The sequence below is a fragment of the Anomaloglossus baeobatrachus genome, chromosome 5 (genome assembly GCF_048569485.1).
Source record: "Anomaloglossus baeobatrachus isolate aAnoBae1 chromosome 5, aAnoBae1.hap1, whole genome shotgun sequence".
Taxonomy (NCBI): domain Eukaryota; kingdom Metazoa; phylum Chordata; class Amphibia; order Anura; family Aromobatidae; genus Anomaloglossus; species Anomaloglossus baeobatrachus.
In genome coordinates this window covers 559,163,707-559,188,040 of record NC_134357.1, presented here as the reverse complement: position 1 = coordinate 559,188,040, position 24,334 = coordinate 559,163,707, and the positions used below count along the sequence as shown (strand labels likewise).

General features: G+C 45.8%; 1 protein-coding gene across 1 annotated transcript in view; it reads right to left on the bottom strand.

The window, feature by feature from the left end:
- Positions 1 to 19,739, bottom strand: part of LOC142312346 (uncharacterized) — a 336,924-nt gene extending 317,185 nt beyond the window's left edge. Inside the window, 4 exon segments of the mRNA XM_075351283.1 lie at positions 18,471 to 18,594; positions 18,677 to 18,856; positions 18,986 to 19,156; positions 19,575 to 19,739. Coding sequence (XP_075207398.1) covers positions 18,471 to 18,594; positions 18,677 to 18,856; positions 18,986 to 19,063 — 382 coding nt within the window. The 5' untranslated portion in view covers positions 19,064 to 19,156; positions 19,575 to 19,739.
- Between the last annotated feature and the right edge of the window lie 4,595 nt (positions 19,740 to 24,334).

Sequence of the window (24,334 nt, the reverse complement as noted above, 5' to 3'; positions counted from 1 at the left end):
TCTCAATTTGGCATCAAAGTACACCCATCTCAAAACCCTGGATCACCAAATCATCAAATTTCTTTTTAATAGATACAGTAGGGTCAGATTGTAATTTCCTGTATGTCTGGACATCCGATAACAACTTATTAATCTCCCTAGTATATAATTCAGTATCCAGAATAACAACCAGGCCACCCTTGTCTGATGGCCTGATTGTTATCCCAGAAATAGATCGCAATTCAGACAAAGCTTTCCTCTCACTCCTGGACAAATTATCCTGAAAGACAAAATCCTGCTCAAAAATCAGTGTAATCTCTCGCTCTAACTTTTTTATGTAGTTCCAGCTGGTCATGGGATCTATTTAAGCCACTGCATATTATATTTCTCTACATTTGCCTATAATTAAGGAGTTTTTCCTCTGAAACGCGTAAGGCGTAAATCAGGGCTTTTGGAAGGATTGATCCATTCTAATTTTTATGATGAATTTGAAATAAAGAAGAATAATTGTTTATGGACATCAGTGCTGGATTTGTTTTCTACCCCTTCCTCCCTTCAATGATTGCTACACCTGTGGAAGCCAACCACAGACACCGTGGACTGACCCAAATGGACATCTAGATCTACAGATTGGTGAGCTGGAATATTTACTTTCTTGGTGTCTTTCTACTCAGTTTTTTGGCTTTTCCGTGCTCCCTTCTACAAGATATTATTGGGACTTTGGGTTTTGTCTTATTGATGTTAATGATGGACAATCATTCCATGAATATGCCCTTGGAAAATGAAAGCAGTATGAACAAAGTGGCTAGTATTTTCAGCAGAAGTAAGCTAAATAAAACTGTCTACAGAGGCAGATGGATTATTTCATGTGTTGGATAAACTTAACAAAAAATTACGGGTCTGGTGGGATGCAATTTCCCTGCAAAAATATATTGATTGTCTGATGATTCCTAGAGGACATAGGATTAGAAAACCACCTACAAATATTTATAATGAGGATTTTCAGACGGATTGGAATACTGTGCTGACAGAATGCTCGTTTAAATTAATGCAGTTGATTATTCGAGGGGAAAATAAGGTCATTAAGGATTTGGATCAATCCATTTCCAAAAATCAACAACTTTTGAAAAATACAATCTCAGAGGAGGAATATATTAAACTAAATCAACGTATTCAGTCCAATATGGACAAATTGGAAGAGTCTATTGTTGATTTGAAAAAAATCTATATTTGAGAGATTGTTTAGACAACAGCACAGATATGGTGTATAAATGGAGACGAAATTCTAAACCTAGATCCATACTCAAAAAGAATGGTATGGAATGGGAGGATTTGAATAGGAGGGTTAGTTTCTCTTCATCTGAGAGTGATTTACCATCTAATATAAACCCCTCTTCATCTCCCGATTTTAATACAACTAGAAATTCCTTGATGTCTACCCCTAATGCCCAAAAAAAAAAAACGGAGGAGGCGTAGGGCAGGGAAGAAACATCATAGACCCACACAGATGCCCAACTCGACAAAGCAAATCGGAGAAAAGGAAGGAAATACAACATATAAATCTTGTATCTGGCTCAGTGGTCAATCTCTCTCCTTTTTTGCTCACTGAAGCACAGATTGGCCTTCTTAATAAAGGATTAAAATTTGTCCCTACCTCTAGAGGGGAACTATTCCAGACGATCAAGGATATCAACAGATTTATTCGCTTGCTGACAGTCAAAAGACATTTCTTTAATAATGACAATAGTGGGGAAGCACTGCCTAGGGAAACAGATGACCATGCAACTGATCATATACCGCTGGACTTGGAGTTAAATGATCAGATAGTACGAAGATCGCTCCTGGATTTACGGTTGGAGGAAGATGATTTTCGTAATTTGGAAGTTAATGTGCCTACTTCAAACCCGAACTTTTACCCTGTGAACTCCCGTGTTCCTGTGATGGACGATTTCCAGCAGCTGTTAGAGCAAGAGATTACACTGATTTTTGAGCAGGATTTTGTCTTTCAGGATAATTTGTCCAGGAGTGAGAGGAAAGCTTTGTCTGAATTGCGATCTATTTCTGGGATAACAATCAGGCCATCAGACAAGGGTGGCCTGGTTGTTATTCTGGATACTGAATTATATACTAGGGAGATTAATAAGATGTTATTGGATGTCCAGACATACAGGAAACTACAATCTGACCCTACTGTATCTATTTAAAAGAAATTTGATGATTTGGAGATCCAGGGTTTTGAGATGGGTGTACTTGATGCCAAATTAGAGACTATATTCTGGTAGATGATCCAATTTGTCCTATTTTACATGCTTTACCAAAGACCCACAAAGGAGTTTTTCCCCGACCAATGCGCCCGATAGTAGCAGGGATTGGGTCTCTGGGGGGAATATTTATCAAATTGGTTAGATTATCATCTCCAGCCAATTGTAGCAAGGATTGTAGGATTAATTAAAAGATACTAAGTCTCTTTTGGGGAATCTAAAGCAAATTAATTGGAATGATAGATCAAAGTGGATAACATGCGATGTGTCATCACTGTATCCATCGATGCCCCAGGATTTGTCTCTTGTGGCACTATCTTTTTTTTTTCCTAGATAAATATAGATTATACCCATCAGAGACCAACGTTCATTATGCGGGTGGTGGAATTCTTACTGAAGAATAATTTTTTCAAATTTGAACATTCTTTTTTTCTCCAGGTCTGTGGATGCCCGATGGGCGTGAGCTTCTCCCCCAGCCTGGCCAATATTTATATAGCCTGGTGGGAGGAGGGCTCGATACATACGGAGAGTAATCCCTTTCTTGGATCATTGTGTTGGTATGGTAGATACCTGGACGACATTCTCATTATATGGGAGTGTTGTCCAGGTGCCTCGGACCAGAATACTGAGTTGGAGATTAAGGATTTTCTGGAATATATAAACCACAATGAATTGAATCTGAGTTTTACAATGAATAATTGTCAAGATGAAACATCATTCTTGGATTTGTGGTTGAGGGGCGATGCAAAGGATGGCAGGATTCATACTAAATTATTTAGGAAGCCGATAAGTGGGAATACTCTCTTGCGGGCAGATGGCTGTCATCCGACTCATGTCACCCGGAATTTACCAATGGGTGAGATGATTCGGGCGAGGAGATCAGCATTTGTCAACGACGCTTTCCAACATGAGAGCAATTACATCTATCAGAGACTCTTAGATAGGGGATATAAACATGAATCAATTTTGAAAGCCCGGGAGCTAGTCTCTAGTAAATCTCAGGATACCTTATTGGAACAAAGTCGCAGAAGTGACCTAGTGATTAAGAATCCCATAACTTTTACTACCCCCTTCTCGGTGGATTTCACTAGAATATATAAAGTAATACGAAAGTATACCCCTATCCTATGTCAAGACGACAAATTAAATAAGATTCTACAGGGAGGAATTAGGTTCGTGGCCCGTAGAGGGAGGCGTATTGGAGATGTGGTTTCCCCTAGTGCAATACATGGACGGCAGGAGAATAGCGCTACCTGGTTGAATTATAAAGGGACTTTTAAATGTGGACAACAAAAATGTAATCTGTGTAAATTTATCAAAAAAGGTGACCATATTACGGACACCGATGGTAAAACATATAAAATTAAAACCTTTATAAATTGCAACATGACATGTAATATATATGGCTAGTTGTGATACTTGCTGTAAATATTACATTGGGTGCACTATTCGTACTTTGAAGAAACGTATCAGTGAACATGTCTCCTCTGCATCTGCAGAATCTCTGGTGGGACGTACTACTTCAGGACTCGCCAAACACTTTAGAGATATGCATCAGGGGAATGTAAGTTCATTAAAAGTACAAGGTGTTGAAAGAGTTAATAGGCCTTACAGAGGAGGGGACTGGCATAGCCTTGTTTTGGCCAGGGAAGCCTTTTGGATACTCAAACTAAAGGCACGTTATCCTAATGGCCTGAATTATCGGTCCGATTTGCCTTATATTTATTAATCTATATTGACATCTATTTACATGCATGTAGTTTATTGTATAATCTAATGTCCGCATGAAATGTGTGGGGTTTTTTTAACCTGTTCACTGAAGTATGGATATGTAACCTATGGCACTTTTTTATGTAGTTCTGGCTGGTCATGGGATCTATTTAAGCCACTGCATATTTTATTTCTCTACATTTGCCTATGATTAAGGAGTTTTTCCTCTGAAACGCGTAAGCGTAATCAGGGCTTTCGGAAGGATTGATCCATTCTAATTTTTATGATGAATTTGAAATAAAGAAGAATAATTTTTTATGGACATCAGTGCTGGATTTGTTTTCTACCCCTTCCTCCCTTCAATGATTGCTACACCTGTGGAAGCCAACCACAGACACCGTGCACTGGCCCAAATGGACATCTAGATCTACAGATTGGGGAGCTGGAATATTTACTTTCTTGATCTAAGAGTGTGGCAACCCAGTAGTCAGCATTACTTCTAATTCTGACAATCTGAGGCGTGTCCTGGCTATGAAGGAGTGAGGACGTGACTGGTCTTAGCTCCTGCCACTGGACTGTATAACTGATGATCCACGCAACTGAGGACTCTGCAACACAGGCTATGCAGCGGAGGAGACGAGGGAGATCCCAGGGGTGCAGCAGCAGAGCTTCACAATCGGAGGAGAGAGGGATTAAACACTTTTTATCCGGGCCGGGGCAGAGAGAAGCTTCACAGGTGACACCCAAGATGGCTGCTAAGGCTACACACGAGGTGAGCTCAGCGTGCAGCAGTGAGATAGCAGCTATGGAGATGCAGGGAAAGGCTCAGCAGCTGATGTGACTGAGAGGAGAGACCACCCTGAGTGAAGAGGAGATACAGAAGATAAAGCCAGACAGCCCAAGATTGCAGGTACAGGGGAAACCCGGAGTGAGAAGCACGGGGGACGTGCCTGCTGATACAAACAGTAGCCCTGAAGCCTGGAGACCTCTGGAGGGGGGAGTAACGTCCTCTCCTATAACACACATGCAGGAGTGTGAGGAATTTCAGGAAGGGGGACACTGCACTGCAAATGAGTTACAGGTCCCTGACAGAAGTGAGACCGTACCCAGGGAGAAGCACAACATAAATCTAAAGTTACCAGATGCAGACAAGCATGCAGGGTCAGGGCCAGCCATAACAAAAACACAAGAGTCAGGAGTTCTGACAGAGCTTAATGAGATCCGGGCACGCTTCTCAGCTATACCCACCAGGGAAGATATGGAGGCATATATAACCAGGCTGGAGCAGGCGTACCGCACAGAGCTGTCAGCCCTGAAGGGGGAGGTGGAGAGAGTGGACACCCAGAGTCAAGTGCAGGCAGCTAAAATTCAGAATATGGAGGACACTTCACAGGCCCACGGGGCACTATTAGAACAACACTCCCGCCAAATACAATACGTGGTTGAAGCAATAGATGATGCTGAAAATAGGGGCCGAAGAAACAATCTCAGAGTGCGGGGCCTGCCTGAGTCTGTCGAGTCCAAGGACTTACATGGTACCCTTCAAGTGATCTTCAATAATATTCTGGGTGAACCATCGAGCCAACCCCTGGAATTGGATAGAGCGCATAGAGCGTTGGGCCCCAAACCAGCCCAGAACGACCAACCTCGGGATGTGATCTGTAGGGTCCACCGCTATGTTATTAAGGAGGCCATTCTGTTTAAGCTCCGCAGTGGAGTATCACCATTGTATGAGGGGAGCCAAATCCAGATTCTACAAGATCTATCCCGTTTTACCCTACAAAGGAGAAGAGCGCTTAAACCTCTGCTGGACATTCTCCGCTCGTACGAGTTTCCTTACAGCTGGGGGTTCCCCTTCCGCCTACAGGTTCGGCACGCTGGACGAATGCATGTTCTTCGGTCTCCGGCGGATTTACCCTCATTCACCGCGGCCTTGGACATTTCATTAGTGCCTATAGAGGACTGGCCGGACTTTCCAATGGGGGGGGGAGTCACCGTCCCAGCCGGTGATCGGATGCGTGGCTCTCGTAGAGAAAGAGGAGGGAGGCCGGTCTGATGTATAAGAGGATGGTGGATTAAATTGTTCTAGTATGTTTTTGGTTATAGGATCATAGTACAATGGAGTCTATCCCCTGGTCCTGATGGGAATTTCGCGTTGTGGGGTTATTGTATCGCCCTGGACAGGGGGGTGGGGGGTTCCCTCCTTCCATCCTGGGTGTAATGGGGGGGCGCCCCTCAACATTATAAGGTACAATACCCTCTCAAAGCCCCTTTTCTCTTCTTTATACAGAGCTTTAGTTGCAAATCAAAATATATATAGTTAAAAGTTGTTTTTTAGTCCAGGGCAGGAGGCTCCTTTGTGGAAAGATCCCTCCCTGATTGGGATAACATGCCACAGGGTAGTGGCGTAGGATTAACATCCCCGGTATATAGAGATTCTTATTTTTCTGCATTTACCTCTAGTTTATTTGACCAAGTATAAGGGTCACGTTACGACCCTACAGGCAAGAGGTGCTTTGTCCCTTTTTGCCTACGGTACCCTCTCTTTGTTTGTAGTTTCCTTCATATACTTAATTCTTCTACCCCCCCCTTTTTTTTTTTTCTCTCTCCCTCCTCTAGCCTTTTCTATTCTCTTCACCCACACCTCTCTTCCCATCCCCATCCTCTGACCCTACTTCCCGGTTCCTCACCGTTCCTCCTCAGAATGACGCAGATTACCTTTGGCTCATTGAATGTGAGGGGCCTCAATGTCCCGCAAAAACGATCTCAGGTATACTTTGACATGCATAAGAAACAAGTCCATATATTATTGATTCAGGAAACCCATTTCAAAACTGGTCACCTCCCTAACTTTAAAGACAGATATTACACCAAATGGGTCCATAGCACCAACCCAGAGTCAAAATCAAAAGGGGTGTCTATAGGCGTCCATAAAGCCCTGGTACACACGGTTCTAGACACGAGAGTGGACACTGAGGGTAGATTCATTTTTTTGAAACTTGATGTTAATTCATCTATCTTTACCATTGTCAATTGGTATTTACCAAACAGAGATCTGGCGACGTCCTGCTCCTCTCTCCTGTCATCATTGGATGAATTCGCAGAAGGGACAGTGATAGTGGGTGGCGATTTAAATTTCACTTTGGACCCTAAGGTAGATACAACTTCGGGACACAATTTTCTCTCTCTCAGAAAGCTAACAAAAGTTAAACGCTCAATACAAGAGCTTCGATTGGTAGATGTGTGGAGAACGTTACACCCAGTGGAGCGTGACTACACATACTTCTCCCCGGCTCACTCCTCGTACAGCCGCATAGACCTGTTTCTTGTGAGCCAAAAGGCTCTGACCTGGCAGATACAGGCATCTATAGGCAGTATATCCTGGTCTGACCACGCTCCTATATTCCTGAGCCTTACTATCCCAGATGGGGCAGGAAGGTCGTGGTCTTGGCGGCTGAACGATAGTCTGCTTGGGGATCAGGGGTGCATGAAGGATCTACAGAACACGATTGATGAATTTTTAGAAATACACTCAGAAGACCCCACAGCCCTTCCCGGGCAGTGGGAGGCACTTAAATGTGTGTTGAGAGGGGTTTTGATCAAACATGGGGCTAGGCTTAAGAGAGAGAGAGCCCAAACCATTTTGTCCCTACTTCAGAATATTTCAGATCTGGAAGGGGCTCATAAGAAGACATTATCACCTTTGACACTGGCGGAGCTAGTCAAAAATAGAGAGGAGCTTAAATCGATTCTCGACCGACAGTATGAGCGACATAGGACTAGAATAAAAAGATTCCTCTACGAGTATGCAGATAAATGTGGTAGACCACTAGCTAGGATTCTACACCCTAGGGGAGACCCCAGCCACATTCCCATGATTAAACGAGCATACGGCTCTTCGACTCAGAACCCAACTCTCATCGCAGAACAGTTCCAAAAATATTATAGAGACCTATATAACATAAAGAGCAAATTTGGAGACATGCCACATGACGCATTAGAAAATAAAATAAACGACTACGTATCCAGAACGGCCCTACCGGTTATACCCAGTGCTGAGGTTGAAAATTTAGAGACGGACTTTACCGAAGCAGAAGTGGCATCCATCATTAAAGAATCTCCCTCAGGCAAAAGTCCGGGTCCAGATGGGTTTACCCCTAAATTTTATAAAATATTCCAAACTCAGCTATCCCCGTTCTTGACTAAAGTATTTAATTCCATCTCAGAAAATTCCCAATGGGTGGCGCAATCTCTCGAAGCCCATATATGTGTTATCCCCAAACCGGGGAAGGATCACATGTTAGTTACAAATTACAGACCCATTTCACTGATCAATCTAGACCCAAAACTTTTTTCCAAAGCCTTAGCCAACAGACTTGCTCCTTCCTTGCCTGGGATAATACACACAGTTCAAGTGGGGTTCGTACAAGGTCGGGAGGCACGGGACAACACCAACAAACTGTTCCTCCTGATGGCCCGGTCGAGGGCTTATTCTCTTCCTATGTGTTTACTCTCAGTGGATGCGGAGAAGGCCTTTGACCGGGTCAGTTGGAGTTTCATGATGGCCGCTTTAAAGCAGGTGGGTTTGGGCAAAAAATTTTTAGATAGGATTGCGTCCCTTTATTCGAGACCCTCAGCAAAAGTTAAGACGGATGGGTTTCTGTCGTCATCATTTCAGGTCCACAATGGAACAAGACAGGGATGTCCATTGTCACCTCTGCTCTACGTCATTGTCATGGAGCATCTCGCGGTTGCCATAAGAAATAATGCTAGTATCCATGGGATAGAGGCCGGGGGAGGGAATCGCAAATTAGCTTTATTTGCGGACGACCTTCTCATGTTTATTTCCCAGCCACACATATCCTTCCCGTCTTTGCTCAAAGAGTTCGAGGAGTTTGGTAACTTAAGTAATTTTAAAGTGAACTTCTCTAAATCAGAGGCTATGAATGTGACCCTGTCGGCGGAAGATCTAGCCCGTACAACCCAAAATTTTCCCTTTAAGTGGCAACCGTCAGCTATAAAATATCTGGGGGTAGTTGTTCCTCGGGATCGAACAAAAATTATGCATCATAATTTTATACCCCTGTTAGAGAGGACAATTAGGGATTTAAAGAAGTACGACAAAAAAAAGACTATCGTGGTTTGGGCGTATCAACGCTATTAAAATGGATGTTCTTCCTAGGTTTCTTTTCTTGTTCCAAACGGTACCTATTCAGCTGCCGGGGAGTTACTTCTCCAAAATTCGGACGGCTTTGTCAAGGTTCGTTTGGGGGAATCGGAGACCTCGGACAAGCATAAAAACTCTTACCAGACACAAAAATAATGGAGGGGCGGGGCTCCCAAATTTCCAGTTATACTACAGGGCAACTATCCTAATGAGGATAATGGATTGGCACTTCCATAGGAACTCGAAACAATGGGTGGCGATCGAACAGGACGGATTGGGAGTCCCTTTGCACTTCCTCTCATGGATGGGAAAGGAGAGTAGGTCACAGATAGAGAAGGGAATGGAGTTTATTTGGACAGTGATGGGGACGTGGGACAGTGAGGTTAAGAGGGGTTCTCTCTTACAGGGGAGGGGTCCACTTACCCCCCTCTTTGGCAACCAGGAGTTCCCTCCGGGGCTTCATTCCACTAAATTTCTGGGGTATGCTAGGGTGGAGGAAACTCGTTTTTTTCATGTGCTCCAGGGAAATACCCTGCCCCCTTATACATCTCTACGGGCCACAGGGCGAGAAGCTTCCTGGATAGAATATATGCAGCTGAAATCGTTTCTATCCAACCAGGACAGGGAGAGGAATTTGAGGACCCCCCCTACTCCATTTGAGAAATTGTTCTTGCAGGGTTCGTCACCCGGGCATGTCATCTCTCTTATTTATAAAATGCTGAACCAGAGAGACATGTCGGACAAACCCAAATTTGTCTATAGATGGAGAGAGGAACTGGGAGAGGACATTTCGGAAGACGGATGGAGCAGGGCGTTTGTGGACCCACAAACTTTCTATGGCTTGTGCCGCCCAAGAGAAAAACTATAAAAATTCTCACAAGGTGGTACCAATACCCGACCAAATCGCACGCTATCTTTCCCTCAGTGTCCGACATGTGCTGGAGATGTGGTACAGAAAAAGGGTCTATGTTACATATATGGTGGAGCTGTGCTAAATTGCAACCATTCTGGGACTCAGTGTTTTCTCTGTATAAAAAGATGAGTGGGGGTGAGGTGGAGAGATCTCCCCAGGTGGCCCTCCTCTCTATCCTCCCAGGTTCATTCAAGTCACAAAAGAGGGACCTGCTGCGATTTTGTTTAGCAGCAGCCCGTATAATTATTCCCAAATACTGGAAACAGACTAGATGCCCCACGTTAGCTGACTGGGTAGAGGAGATGGCAAACCTCCAGAGAATGGAGGAACTCACAGCTGAACTAAATGGGCTCACGGAAAAATGTATCACAGTGTGGGGACCGTGGATTACGTTCATGGAGTCTCCTGAGTTCACGGTGAGTCTGGAAGGTTATTTGGGATGAGAAATGGTGACAAACCTTTTTTTTCCCCACCCCCTCTTTACCCTACTTTCTTCACTCTGATTCTTTCTTTTCTAAGCTTATATGTGTTTTTTTTTTTTCTCTAGTTTTCTACTTTTTCTTAAATGTTTATTTAATAACTTAAAAGGGGATTGTTTTATGCTGAGAGTGGTCTTGTCAATTATCAGGAAGACATGTTTAGCTGGAACTCCAATTTCTAGTGTATGGTTTGTCATGGAGTATTAGCATAAGGATAGCTCATAGAGTTCCAATGAAATATACAATGTGATGTTATTTTTGTCATTCTGAAACTGCAAGATCACTGTTCATGTTTTATAATCTTTATAAATGTTCAAGATGTATGCTTGATTTATAAACTTAAAAATAATAATAAAACAGATTTGATTATAATTCTGACAATCTGAGGGTCATGTTGTAGGTAGTGCAGCAAGAAGGTGCTCATGTGTCTTGCGCATACAGGAGGAACAAGTCCTTGCTGTGTTGTTGGCGGCAAGGTGAGAATCATGCTTCCTTCCTCTGCCCTCTCCCCCCAACCTTGCACAACAGAAATATGATCAAGGTGTCACTCATCTGCTGAGTCTTTCATGCCCATCGCCAGTTCGTCATCCATTTCTTCCTGGGCTCCTGCACCTTCCTCAACGTTTTGGATGCTACCATGCACCCATGAAAATCCCTCTCCCCCACCGTCCCATGCCTGCCGCCTTGGTGCTGCTGACCGTCTGGACCTTGTAGATCTTGTTATCCCTTCCGCATATGACTCCTCCTGTACTTCCTCCCCTTCCTCTTGTCCCACCACCTGACTCCGAATAATGTTTAGAGTGTGCTCCAGCATGTAGATGACCAGAATTGTCATGCTGATAATGGCATCGTCAGCGCTAAACATCTTCGTCGACATTTGTAAACTGTGAAGAAGGGTGCATAGGTCCTTGATCTGAGAACACTCCAGCACCGTGATATGCCCCACCTCTGTATCTCATTAGCCCATGCTATAAGTCATAATATATTGAACCAGTGCTCGGCGGTGCCGCCATAGTCGCTGAAAAATGAGCAGAATCAAATTACTGCGTGTTGGCACATCGCATTTCAGCCGGTGAACCGGCAGGCCGAAAGACTGCTGGAGCGATGCAAGTCGTTGAGCTGCGGGGTGTGAACGGCGTAAGTGAGCACATAGCTAACGTGCCCTCTGCAGAAGCCCATGTAGGCTGGGATAGTGGTTTAAAAATTGCTGGACAACCACGTTGCACACGTGAGCCATACAAGGCATGTGTGTCACATTGCCCCGGCGAAGGGCCGCACCCAGGTTTGCAGCATTGTCGCATACGGCCTTCCCTGGCTGCAGGTTGAGTGGAGACAACCATTGATGAAACTCAGTCTCCAGAGCTAACTGTCCACAACTCCTCAGCGGTGTGACTCACGTTTCCCATACATTTCAAAGTAGAGTCGACCGCCTGATGCCGTTGAGCTCTGCTACCAGCATAGTAAGGAGGTGTGCGGGATTCCTTGTGCACAGTTACAACGTGGGTGGCCTTACCAGACAGGATTTGAGCGTAGGTGGAGGACCAAGACGAGGTTGAGGAGGCAGAACCAGTGGAGGAACTTCTACATACAGAGGAAGGATTGACACACAACTCGTAGGAACGGCAAGACTTGTACAGCAGACCCTTCTCCATCTCTCACCATAGTTACCCAGTGCCCAGTCAGCGACATGTAACACCCCTGTCCATGGTGACTGGGCCAAGTATCTGTTGTGAAATGCACCCTGTCACACACAGAGTTTCTCAAGGAAGCGGTGATGTGTGCGATATGCTGGTGTAGCGCAGGCACACCTTTCTTGGAGAAGTAGTGGCGACTGGGCATCTGCTCTTGGGGCACTGCAATGGACATAAGGTCTCGAAAATCCTCTGTGTCCACAGGGTGGAAAGGCAGCATTTCTGTAGCCAACAGCTTGCAGATGCTGAAAGTCAACCTCTTAGGCATGTCACGCCCTTCTAAAATCATGTAAAACATAGCAAAGGGACTCCAACCAGAGTCTCCCTTTTTTCCAAAAATTGGGCCCCGGACAACACTTAAGTGGCATCAATTGTCCCACAGATGCAAACTTAAAATGTTGATTTGCATGAAGCACCATCAAAAATCCACAAGCCTTTCATCTCCCCAGGATGACACAGGGGTAGAAAAGTCCTTTGTTTTGATTTGTTCATCTTGATGAACGTTAGTCTGTCCACATTGTCAGTGGACAGATGCTTATGTGTCAACACACAACCAGCAGCACTGAAGACACGTTCAGAGAAACCGCTGGCTGCGGGACACGACAAGATCCCCAAGGCGTAAGTGGCAAGCTCAGGCCATTTTTCCAGATTGGAAGCCCAAAATGAGCAAGGCTCAAGTTGCACAGTAATGGGATCGATGTTCACTTGCAGATACTCCTATATCTGTGTCTCTTCCTCCTTTTACTCGTTCAGCTCTTTTGTTTTCGCATGAGTTTATGTACTTGTCACTTTTACATGTGTTTGTGGTGTCTTGTTTGTCACCTTTTGGACACCTTAGAAGGTGTTTTCCCATGTGTTTATATGTGTTTGTGTTTGCCTACCATTGTTTTCAATGGGGTTTGAAGGTGTCCACCGTTCGACGAACCGAACCGAACTCGAACACTAAGGGGGTGGCTCAACACTAGCCAAGAGTAAGGTAAAAAAAATTTGGGGGGGTATGTTAAAAGCAAAAGAAAAGTGAAGGAGACCATAGGAGTCCTGCAGAATTAAAAAGGTGAAACAGTCAACAAGGTGGAACATCAGGTGGAGATACTAAATTCGTATTTTGTATCCGTCTTCTCCCAAAAAACTAATGCAAGCATCAACAATAATCATGATAGAAGTGATGGTCAGGAGGAGCCCAAGTTGACAATAAGCAAAGAATTGATATTAGAACTCTTAGCCAAGTTAAAGGAAACCAAGTCCCCAGGTCCAGATGATTTATACCCTGGAATCCTGAAAGAGATAGTGAGGAAATAATAGTACCGCTGCCATAATATGCAATAAATAGGTAAAGATGGTTGACCTCGGGGAGATCAACATCCAACACCACGGAGACACCATCACGTTTTTCTCAACGCAGTGACACTAGAACAAGGCCCCCTGGGAAAATATGCAAAACAAGAATGCAGCGGAGACACCATCATGTTTGTCAACGCTGGCAGAAAACTAGCCAGGTCTTTCACCGGGAAGGAACAACCATGGGAAGGGCAGTCTCCAGTCAAGGAAACCGCTTATGTCAAACATGGTATCCATCCACAGACAGCTGTTTCGAGGCATTTGTCCCTCATCAGTGTGGAGTAGGAAACTGGCTAGGCATTGCTCTCTAGCCAACACCAGGACTGGAGACTGCCCTGCCCGTTGTTGTTCCTTCCCAGTGAAAGACCTGGCTAGTTTTCTGCCAGCGGTGAGAAACATGTGATGGTGTCTCCGCGGCATTCTTGTTTTGCATATTTTCCCAGAAAGCCTTGTTCTAGTGTCACTGCGTTGAGAAAAACGTGATGGCGTCTCCGCGGTGTTGGATGTTGATCTCCCCGAAGTCAACCATCTTTACCTATGTAGTCTTCTACTAGGCATTGCTCCCTCTAGCCAGTTTCCTACTCCACACTGATGAGGGGCAAATACCCTGAAACAGCTGTCTGTGGATGGATACCATGTTTGGCATAGGCGGTTTCCTTGACTGGAGACTGCCCTTCCCGTGGTTGTTCCTTCCTGGTGAAAGGCCTGACTAGTTTTCTGCCAGCGTTGAGAAACGTGATGGTGTCTCCACGGCATTCTTGTTTTGCATAATCTGCAATAAGTCATGGGAAACAAGAGTAGTCCCTCTAGATTGGAAAATGGCAAATGTGGTTCCTATCTACAAAAAGGGGGAACAGGAGGATCCAGGGAATTGCAGGAAAAATCTTCGAGCAAATTGTCAAAGAATATTTACTTAGGTACCTGGATAGGAAGTCCTTAATAAACCAAAGCCAGCATGGCTTTATGACCAATAAATCTTGTCAGACCAACCTGATTTCCTTCTACAACAAAGTCACTGGATGGTTGGGCCAGGGAAATGCTGTGGATATACCATAGTATACCTTGATTTCAGTAAGGCATTGGATAAAGTATCCCATGACATCCTCATTGAAAAAATGATCAAGTATGGAATGGACAAAAAAAATCAGTTTGATGGATTCACAACTGGTTTAATGATCGGGTGCAACGAGTAATACTAAATGGATACACATTAACCTGAAGGAAAGTCAAAAGCGGGGGCCGCAAGGGTCTGTCCTGGGCCAAGTGCTGTATATCTTTATAAATGATCTGGATAATGGAATTATTGGGAAACTCATAAAATTTGCAAATGATGCTAAGACAGGAGGAGTAGCAAACACTAGAGAGGAAAGAGTGTATTCAAAAGGATCTAGACACATGCAAACAATGGGCTGAGGAGAACTTAATGGTTTTTAACAGGGACAAATGCAAAGTCTTATATCTGGGTAAAAGAAATGTAAAAAGCATTATATAGTATGGGAGGAATAGAACTAGGTGATAGCACCGACGAAAAGGACTTGGGCATAATAGTGGATCCTAGATTCAACATGAGCCAACAATGGGGAGATGCAGCTAAAAAGGCCAACAAAATTCTGGAATGTATCAAGATAAGCATTGAATCTAGATCAAGAGAGGTAATTATTCCCCTATACTCTGCCCTGGTCAGACCCCACCTGGAATACTGTGTACAGTTCTGGGCGACCCAATTCAAGAAAGATATCGATATATGGGACCAAGTCGAGAGAAGAACAACCAGGATGGTAGATGGTCTGCAAACCATGCCATATGAAGAACGGCTAAAAGAACTAGGGATGTTTAGTTTGAAAAAGAGAAGGCTTAAAGGAGACTTAATAGCAGTCGACAAATATCTGAAAGGAAGTCACAGTGCAGAGGGAACTACCCTATTCTCATTAGCACAAGGAAGCACAAGAAGCAATGGGATGAAACTTAAGGAAGGAGATTCAGATTAGACATTTGGAAATACTTTCTGACAGTGGGGGCAGCCAGGGAGTAGAACAAGCTACCATGGGAGGTGGTGAACTCTTCCTCAATAGCAATCTTCAAGAGGAAACTGCATAAACATATAGCTGGTATGATTTAGGAAAGCCTGCACTTGTGAGGGGTTGGACCCGATGGCCCTTGTGGTCCCTTCCAACTCTACCATTCTATGATTATCTAAAACGGAAACTGTCAAACACTAACCTTCTCATGTTTCCTCCCTCTCCTACCCTTCCCAAACCCAATATTACCATTTCTGTGTGTGGTTCTACCATGACTCCCCAGCAGCACGCCCGCTGTCTTGGGGTTATATTTGACTCCAATCTCTCCTTCACTCCCCACATTTGTTCATTCATGTCACCTCCACCTCAAAAACCACTCTAGAATTCAACCTTTTCTTACCATTGACTCTGCAAAAACTTTTAGGCTATGTGCGCACTTACCGGATTTTGCCGCGGATTTTCCGCGGATTTGCTGCATGTTTCGCTGCAGAAAATGTTCATAACATCTCTGCAGTGAATCACCAGCAAATCCTATGGAGAAAAAAAATCCTGTGCGCACTAGGCAAAATTTGACAGCTGCATGTTTTGCTGCGGAAATCCCGCAGCAAAAACAAGTGCATGTCACTTCTTTTCCGCAGGTAGCTGCGGGTTTTCCCTAATCTAATGTAAAAATCACGCAGGGAACAGCTTGCGGAAAAACCGCACCAAATCCGCACCAAATCCGCAACAAAACGCGACAATCCGCATGCGGATTTGGGTGCGGATTTGGGTGCGGATTTTTTCCGCAGGTGATAAGATCTTTGAGAGCCTGCGGAATTTACGCAAGGAAATTTCATTTCCCAGTGCGCACATAGCCTTACTGTCGCTCTTATTCATTCTTGCCTGGATTATTACAATTCTCTACGAATTGGTTTCCCTACTACTAAACTCTCCTCTTTCAAATCCATCCTGAATGCCGCAGCCAAGATTATTTTTCTCTTCAACCGCTTCACTGATGCCTCTGCTCTGTGCCAATCACTGGAGTGGTTGCCTATCCACTACAGAGAATATAAGCTTATCAATCTCATCCACAAAGTGCTCCACATCACCCTACATCTCCTCTCTCATCTCTGTCTATCACCTTACTCGTGCCCTCCGTTCTGCTAATGACTTACGACTGACATCCTCAATTATTTCCAATTCTTGTCCCTTGTAGCTTCTGGTTGCTTTACTCTTCATGTACTTTATTACACTCTGTATCTGTACTTGTATAAATTCTGGCTTTTGACTGGTTTATGCAGCTGGATTTGAATCCCCTATTATATTGATGGCAAGATCATATATGACAAGATTTTTTTTTTCCCTCCAATTTACCTTTTGTGTCTCGCTTGCTTCCTCATAGACTGTAAGCTTACGAGCATTACCCTCACTCCTCTTGGTATCTGTTGAATTTTGTTATTTTGTAATGTCTCATATTGTCTGTACATGTCTCCTCTGAATTGTAAGGCTCTGCAGAATATGTGGGCGCTTTATAAATAAACATTATTCTTATTACTGAGGAAATCATCCAGCCCTGTTATAAAAGCTGTTATAGTATCTGCCATTACTACCTCTTGTGGTCGGCATTCTACAGTCTCATGACTCAAACTGTAAAAAAAGGTTTTCCTATTTAGCTGCCGGAGTTGCTTTTCTTCCACTCGCAGGGTATACTCCCTGGTTCTTGGTATTGTCTTTGGAAGTAATAAGTCATGTGCCAGTCCTTTGTATTGGCCAAACATGTATTTATGCATATAATTGAGATCTCCTCTGAGACATCTTTTTTTTTTTAAGCTAAACAAATCCAACTTTAACCTCTCATCATATGGCAGGCCTCCATTCCTTGTATTAATCTAGTTGCTGCTTTTGAACTGACTAACTTCTAAGTATCCTTTTTAAAATGTGGAGCCCAACAATGGATCTCATATTTCAGATGTGGCCTTACAAGTGACTTATAAAGGCGTAACAATACGATGAGGTCACGGGATCTAATCTCTCTTTTTATACACCCTAAAATCTTGTTTGCTTTAGCAGCTGCTGCCTGACATTGAGTTCTGCTGCTCAGCTTATTTGTAATGAGAATACCCAAGTCCTTCTCCTGTTCTGTAGTCCTGAGTTTATTTCCATTTAATGTATATGCAGCAATAGGATTACTCTGTCGTAGGTGCATTACTCTACATTTATCAACATTAAATCTCATTTGCCAAGTATCTGCCCATTCTGACATCTTATCCAGATCTTTTTGTAATATTGTACCATCAAAAAATGAAGCTTTATGCACAATCCTATCCACAAAGTCAGTAATAAAGAGATTAACACTGAAAACTCTTACACCTTATCTTTAGGGCAAGTTTTGTTCCTTGTTTTCAGTCCCACATTGTAGCAGCTGTTGAATGAGAAGAATCTGGGACTTCTCTGCATTTAGTGGTCACTACTCACCTGGGCGGTTATCTGTAGGAATCTCCTCTTTACTCCGCTCATCACCCCTCACATATGTCTCTGTAGTATTAATATGGGGCAGATCTTCCCCCTGAAACAAATATTGTAAAAGTCACAGACAGATGGAGAAGTCCCATCTATGATCAGCTCTAATCCTGCCATCTCCACCGCTCTCATTACACAAGTATAACACATATAATACTGGAGGATAAAACAAGACTGAGCACAAGACCTTCACAGCCGTCTACACATCATAGGAAGATTTCATGGCTCCTTATCTCCATCTACCTGATGATCATTGGGATCTTCTTCATTACAGTCCTGTGGGAGAAGAAGACGGGGACATCTCCCTGGTGTTGTCCTCTTACTGGATAGACCTGGAGGAGACACATACAGGGGCTGAATTAATTCCTTACATACAGATAATTATAGGCCGTGTGTATTTAGTCCTGTCTATTACCTGGTGATGTGAGGGGCTGGGGAACACACATCATGACGTCCTTGTACAGATCTTTATGTCTTTCTAAATACTCCCACTCCTCCATGGAGAAATAGATGGTGACGTCCTGATACCTTACAGGAATCTGACACATACAATGATATCATTATCCCCCGATCCCTTCATAGCGTTACTGTATAATGTCCCAGCATTCCCAGCAGTGTCACCTCTCCAGTCAGCAGCTCAATCATCTTGTAGGTGAGTTCTAGGATCTTCTGGTCATTGATGGCCTCATGTATCGGGGGGTGAGGTGGAGGCCCCGTGATTGGGCTCAGGGGTCTTCCACATCCTTCAGACACAGGGGCCTGACAGCGCTCACTAGAGGTCTTCTTCACTACTGTGTAATCCTGGTTATGGAGAGACACAGTAAGAAATCTCACTCCAGACATTTCCAGAGTCCTCACCTCTCCAGTTCTGTGCATCTGTTATTCCCATAGATAAGAATGGTGTAATGTGACGTCATCAGAATCTCTCACCTCTCCAGTAAGCCGGAAGAGGATCTCTAGGGTGAGGTGTAATATCCTCTCCGCCATCTTGTCCCTGTCCATATCCATCCTTCACGGGGCAATCAGGAGAATTCTCTTAGGGTGCTCTCCTCACGCTGTCGCATAAAAAAATCTCCAGAGAGGATCCAATATTGCGGGTTCCTGAAAGGGGAAAAGATGAAGATATACCATCATAAATAATAATCATTACTGGAGATAATAAGGGGAAACATATGAGGAGACAGAATGTGTAGATTGTGTGTGGAGGGAAATATAGGGTTAATATCCGGTCAGGACGGATCCTCAGTGATTGAGGTCACAGTGATGTCACCGTCACATGACTTACAGCCAATCGAGGGCCACAGTGATCACGTGTCATACATAGTGACATCACCGCTGTGACCAATGACGTAGCTGCAGTGATGTCATCAGAGACTGAAGGAAACACAGGAGCATCAGCCCGAGAACAACACAACCACACTCTATAATCCGCCTGCTGCGCCCCCTGTGCACTCTCCACAGCAGAGGATGTCGGGGGAAGGGTCCGGGCTGTCGGATTCTCCACAGTCGGATCTTTTACCTCCAGCAGAAAAACAGCAACGAATAGAGAACACAGGAGCCGACAGCCGAGCGTCCCTGTATACGGGAGAAACCACCGAGCGAGCGACTGTTCTCCCCCAGCATCTAATGTGTATGGAGCCTGAGCCCAGTAATGGGGAATCTCCACACACCTCCACCTGCAGAGCCGCACACTAGATATATGGCTGCTCTGTGCTTCCAGGACCTGTGATGATGTCACATGGAGGGGAGGAGTCAGGGGTCACATGATCAGCTCCTCAGTGTATGCAGGACTCTGCTGTGCTGGGTGTCAGGTGCTGGATGAGGGGAAGTTTATGTGTGGGGCCAGGAGGGGTTTACAGTGTGGATGTAGCAAAGCCGTGTGTGTACGAGGTGTACCGAGCGGAGCCGTGTATGTACGAGGTGTACCGAGCGGAGCTGTATGTGTATGACGTATGTGGAGCAGTGTGTATGGAGTGGAGCCGCGTGTGTACAAGGTGTGCGGAGCAGAGCCGCGTGTATTCGACGTGTAGGGAGCAGTGCCATGTAACCGAAGTAGAACTGAGCGTGTACGAAGCGGAGCCATGTGTGTATGATGTGTGCGGGGCATAGCCATGTGTGTACAATACATATGTAGCTGAACCGTGTTTCAACAACGTGGACTGAGCAGAGCCATATGTTTACGGCGTGTGCGGAGCAAAGCAGTGTGTACGGAGCGGACCACGTGTATAATATGTCTGCAGCAGAGCCGTGCGTGTACGATGTGTTCTGAGCGGGACCGTGCGTATACAATGTGTACAGAGTAGAGCTGTACATGTATGATCTGTGTAGAGCAGAGCCGTGTGTGTATAGCGCAGATCTGTTAGTGAACGGCGTGTGCAGAGCAAAGCCGTGTGTGTATGGAGTAGAGCCATGTGTATGCATCAAAGCTGTGCGTGTACGATCGATGTGTTCTGAGCAAGACTGTGCACGTACAGAGTGGAGCTGTGCATGGACGATGTGTGCAGAGCAGAGTCATGTGTATGACATGTGGGAGCATCATGGTCCAGTGTGTGTGTGGCGCCCTTGAGTATATCAGGGTGCCACAGGGTACTGCAATCCTTACCAAGGGTGCAGGATCCACCCTCCCTGGTTCCAGGTTCTTAAGAAGCCGGTGTCACTAACATCAGCACAAATCCCAATCACACCTCACACCATGAGCTGTCAGACACACCAGTGGGTTGCATAAGCGGAATAAGGCCACCCACCTAGGGGTCAGTCAGACTGGTGGGAGGGAAGTTCCAGTCAGTTCAGGGGAGTCGAGAGAGTAGTGAGAGCCCTCAAAGAGTGAGGAGCTGGGGAGTAGTAGTTCCCAGGGAGCTAGACCAAGGTTGGGTCGCAGACGGTGGTCCGGGACCAGAGGAGTCGGGGACCGGTGGCAGGGACATTGGAAGGGTGCAACGGACATACATAGTCTAGGAGGACTGTCGGTATCAGAAATCCAAGAGAACTGACCGGTACCGACCACGACGGGGTACAGGACCCTAGGTCAGGAGCAGGTTCATCCATCCTGATAATTAACCTGGGAGGGAGAGTCTCTTTTTGAACTTCCCTAGGAGCTCAGAGATTGAAGGCGACAGTACACCGCGGGGATAGGGCTTTCCAGTAACGCGGCCCATTAAAATCCCAAGTGCCATCCATCAAGAGCACAGCTACACTAAAACATAGTGAGCGGGGCCACACCAAGAACTAACTTGTGCACGTAGGTAGCTCCGGATTACCCAGTGACACCGGTGGGAGCGGACACCTGGACGGGCTTCCCTGTAGAGACTGTGATGCACAGAGTCTTTGGTTTATCTTCCGTGTGAGTTTCTGCTTTATAATACTCAACCTGCACCACGACTACCCACAGTGAGTAATCTGGTTCCCCTGCACCCTGCGCTCCCAAACATCTCACCAAACTACCCCAGATGCCGAGGCCTTCCCTTCCTGCGTGGGTACTGACACCTTGCTGCTTCACACCATCTGCCCCGGTACTCCTTCCAGCAGCGGCGGTACTCCCATTACTGCAACCCGCAGGTGGCGTCACGAACTTCTCCCCTGTAAATAATCCCCTTTTAAGGATCAGAGTGAGTGCCGAGCCCGGGTCCGGACCCCTCGAGCCACAACCATCCCGGATCCGAACGCCCCGGTCTGCGCCGGGTATGATGTGTGTGGAGCAGTGTGTGTTCGACATGTGCGGAGCCATGTGTCTATGATTTGCTTGAGTGCCATGTTCCAGTCCCCGGCCAGCATGTTTTGCAGCCACTAAACATGCGGGGTTTGCCTATAAATCACAGTAATGCCATAGCCATGTTGGCTACTTATATTACTGTGATTGGCCTGCTTCATTGCATCATTGGGTCTTGTATAAGACCCGGGGACGCGATGCACGGCACACTGCAATTCAGGGAGAGCTGACGTAGGAGGGACAGCTTAGATTTGAGCAGGCATACACTTGCACCCTTTATTGAATTTCATGTGGCACTAGAGGGTGTTTTTTACGCTGGTTTAATAAATAAATAATAAAAAAAAAAAACGGAGTGGGGTCCCCCCTAACTTTGATAATCAGCCAAGGTAAAGCAGAAAGCTGCAGCAGTATTATTAAACTTGGAAGGTCCATGGTTATGTGGCCCAAGCCTAAAAATAGCAGCCTGCAGTAGCACCAGAATTGGTACATCCATTAATTGCTCCAATTTTGACTTTTCACCCTGGATTTTCCAGGTTGCCCTGGTGCGTTAGCAATATTAATCAAGGTGTCTGGGGTAGTGTTTTTAGGGCACACTTGAAATTGTGGATAGCGTCAATTATCCGGATGGCCTTGGATAGAGCATTTCCGATAACAAGTGCAGTATGAGAGTAGTCTTGGATACGAAAGTGAGAGATTCGGATTATCGAGGATGTTAGTCTTTGATCAGTAGCAGTAGTGAGTGCATGGGTAGGGTAATAGACAGAGGTGAGTGAGGAGATGTATGGTGATGCAGTACTGTGGAGAGCTTTATCAGTGAGAGAGATCAGTTTATATTGTACTCTGTAGTGGATGGGTGACAACTGCAATGACTGGGACAAGGTGAGGGTATCGGTGTAGCAGCTGGCCAGAAATATGACCTTGGCTGCTGCAGTAAAGATGGATTAGAAAGAAGAAAGTTTGTCAAGAGAGAGATCTATGCCGCCCCCATGCCAGCAGCCGGTGCTGCTCGGATCCGGATCTACGGTACGGCTCGAGGGGTTCTCCAGACCCGGGGGTCACGCGGACACTCTGAATAAAAGGGGACGTATTTATACGAGATTGGTTGTAAAATGTCTGTGACGCCCCCCCCACGGTGTGTGGAGAGATGTAGCACCACCGCTGCCATTGTGGGGCTCCCTGGGACGTTGGGCTGGCAACTGAATGTTAACCTCTCCGTGGGTTGGGATGGATGTCCCGGGGCCCAGTGTCTCTATGCTGAGGATGGTGATTGCAGGGGCCGGCGCACCCGGCCAGGACGGGGATGTTACTCACGGTCGAATAAAGCACACAAGTCCTGTGGTAAACCAAGGTGATGGTGGCCGGCTGCCGCAGACGGGTGTATCTGATCCCACACCCGGGTTGGTAGTCAAAGTCTCTCTCCTCTGCACTCAGTGTGTTGTAGGTAGGACTTCCCGGTTTGAAACACGGGAGTCCACTCCCGGTCCTTTGGTTGGAAGCCGTGCCCATCTGACGCTGACCTTTGGGATCTATGGGCCCTGGCGGTTGCCCTATCCCTGTCGGTGGGTGGTTGTCTACTTTTCGGGACTTAGGTTGGAACAGGACCTAAAATTCTGCCCTCAATTGGTTAATGAGCTAGGCCATCTGTGCCGGTCCTGGCTTCAGGGTCCAAGTACCCCCTCTGTACACACGGTTTCCGGGTCGGTTCTCCGGTGTCGGTGCCAGCGGGCTACAACCCTGCTCCGGTCCACCTCGGATCTCCGGCAGCTGTCTTCCCGTCTCCTGCAGACTCTGGCTACCGTCTGCCACCTAGCCAGTATGTCAGGGCACCAATCTTGACGTTTGTCAATCTCCTCTTATCTTATCTGTTTTCCCACCCCGGGTTCTCTAGACCCCTAGGTGGGCATTTCCTAACCGCCTGGTCCCGCCCACTGGTGTGTCTGTCCTACCCCGAGGGGGGTGACTAGGGTTTCAGGTCGGCTGATTTAACCCTTTGTGGGCAAGGTGTTGTGCGGTCGCCTATGTGTACATCTACCTGGTTTTCCAGAGCATTACAGATCTATCAGTAGAGAGTTGCAGTAGTCCTGAGGAGAATGAAAAAAGCCATTTGCACACGTTGAGTATTTGGTGATTTTTTTGTACCTCATGTGACAAGGCGACCAGCCTAATTGTGAATGGTCAGTATGTACCACGGAAGTGTTGTGATTCTGCAACTCCATGCTGGTACCTCTAGTGCCACAGGTTCTTAGTATGGTGTTCATCTGCCCCAGTATCATGGATGGCTGGAGAGATGGGTGGGTCTGGCTATCCACATACTCCGCCCATGGGTGTATTAGAGGTGTCACTGCTGACTAGTGATGGGCAGTCTGGCTCTTTTTGGTGATCCGGTTCCCATGGCTCCGCTCACCAAAAAGATTTAAGATTATAGTAACGCCACCAAAGCCCCGCCCACCCGCGGCTAAACCCCGCCTACTTACAAACGTCCAATTAGATTGCTGAGTAGGCGGAGTTTAGCCACGGGTGGGTGGGGCTTCAGCTGCGAAAAGAGCCGTTTAGATATTTTAGTGCAGGGTTCC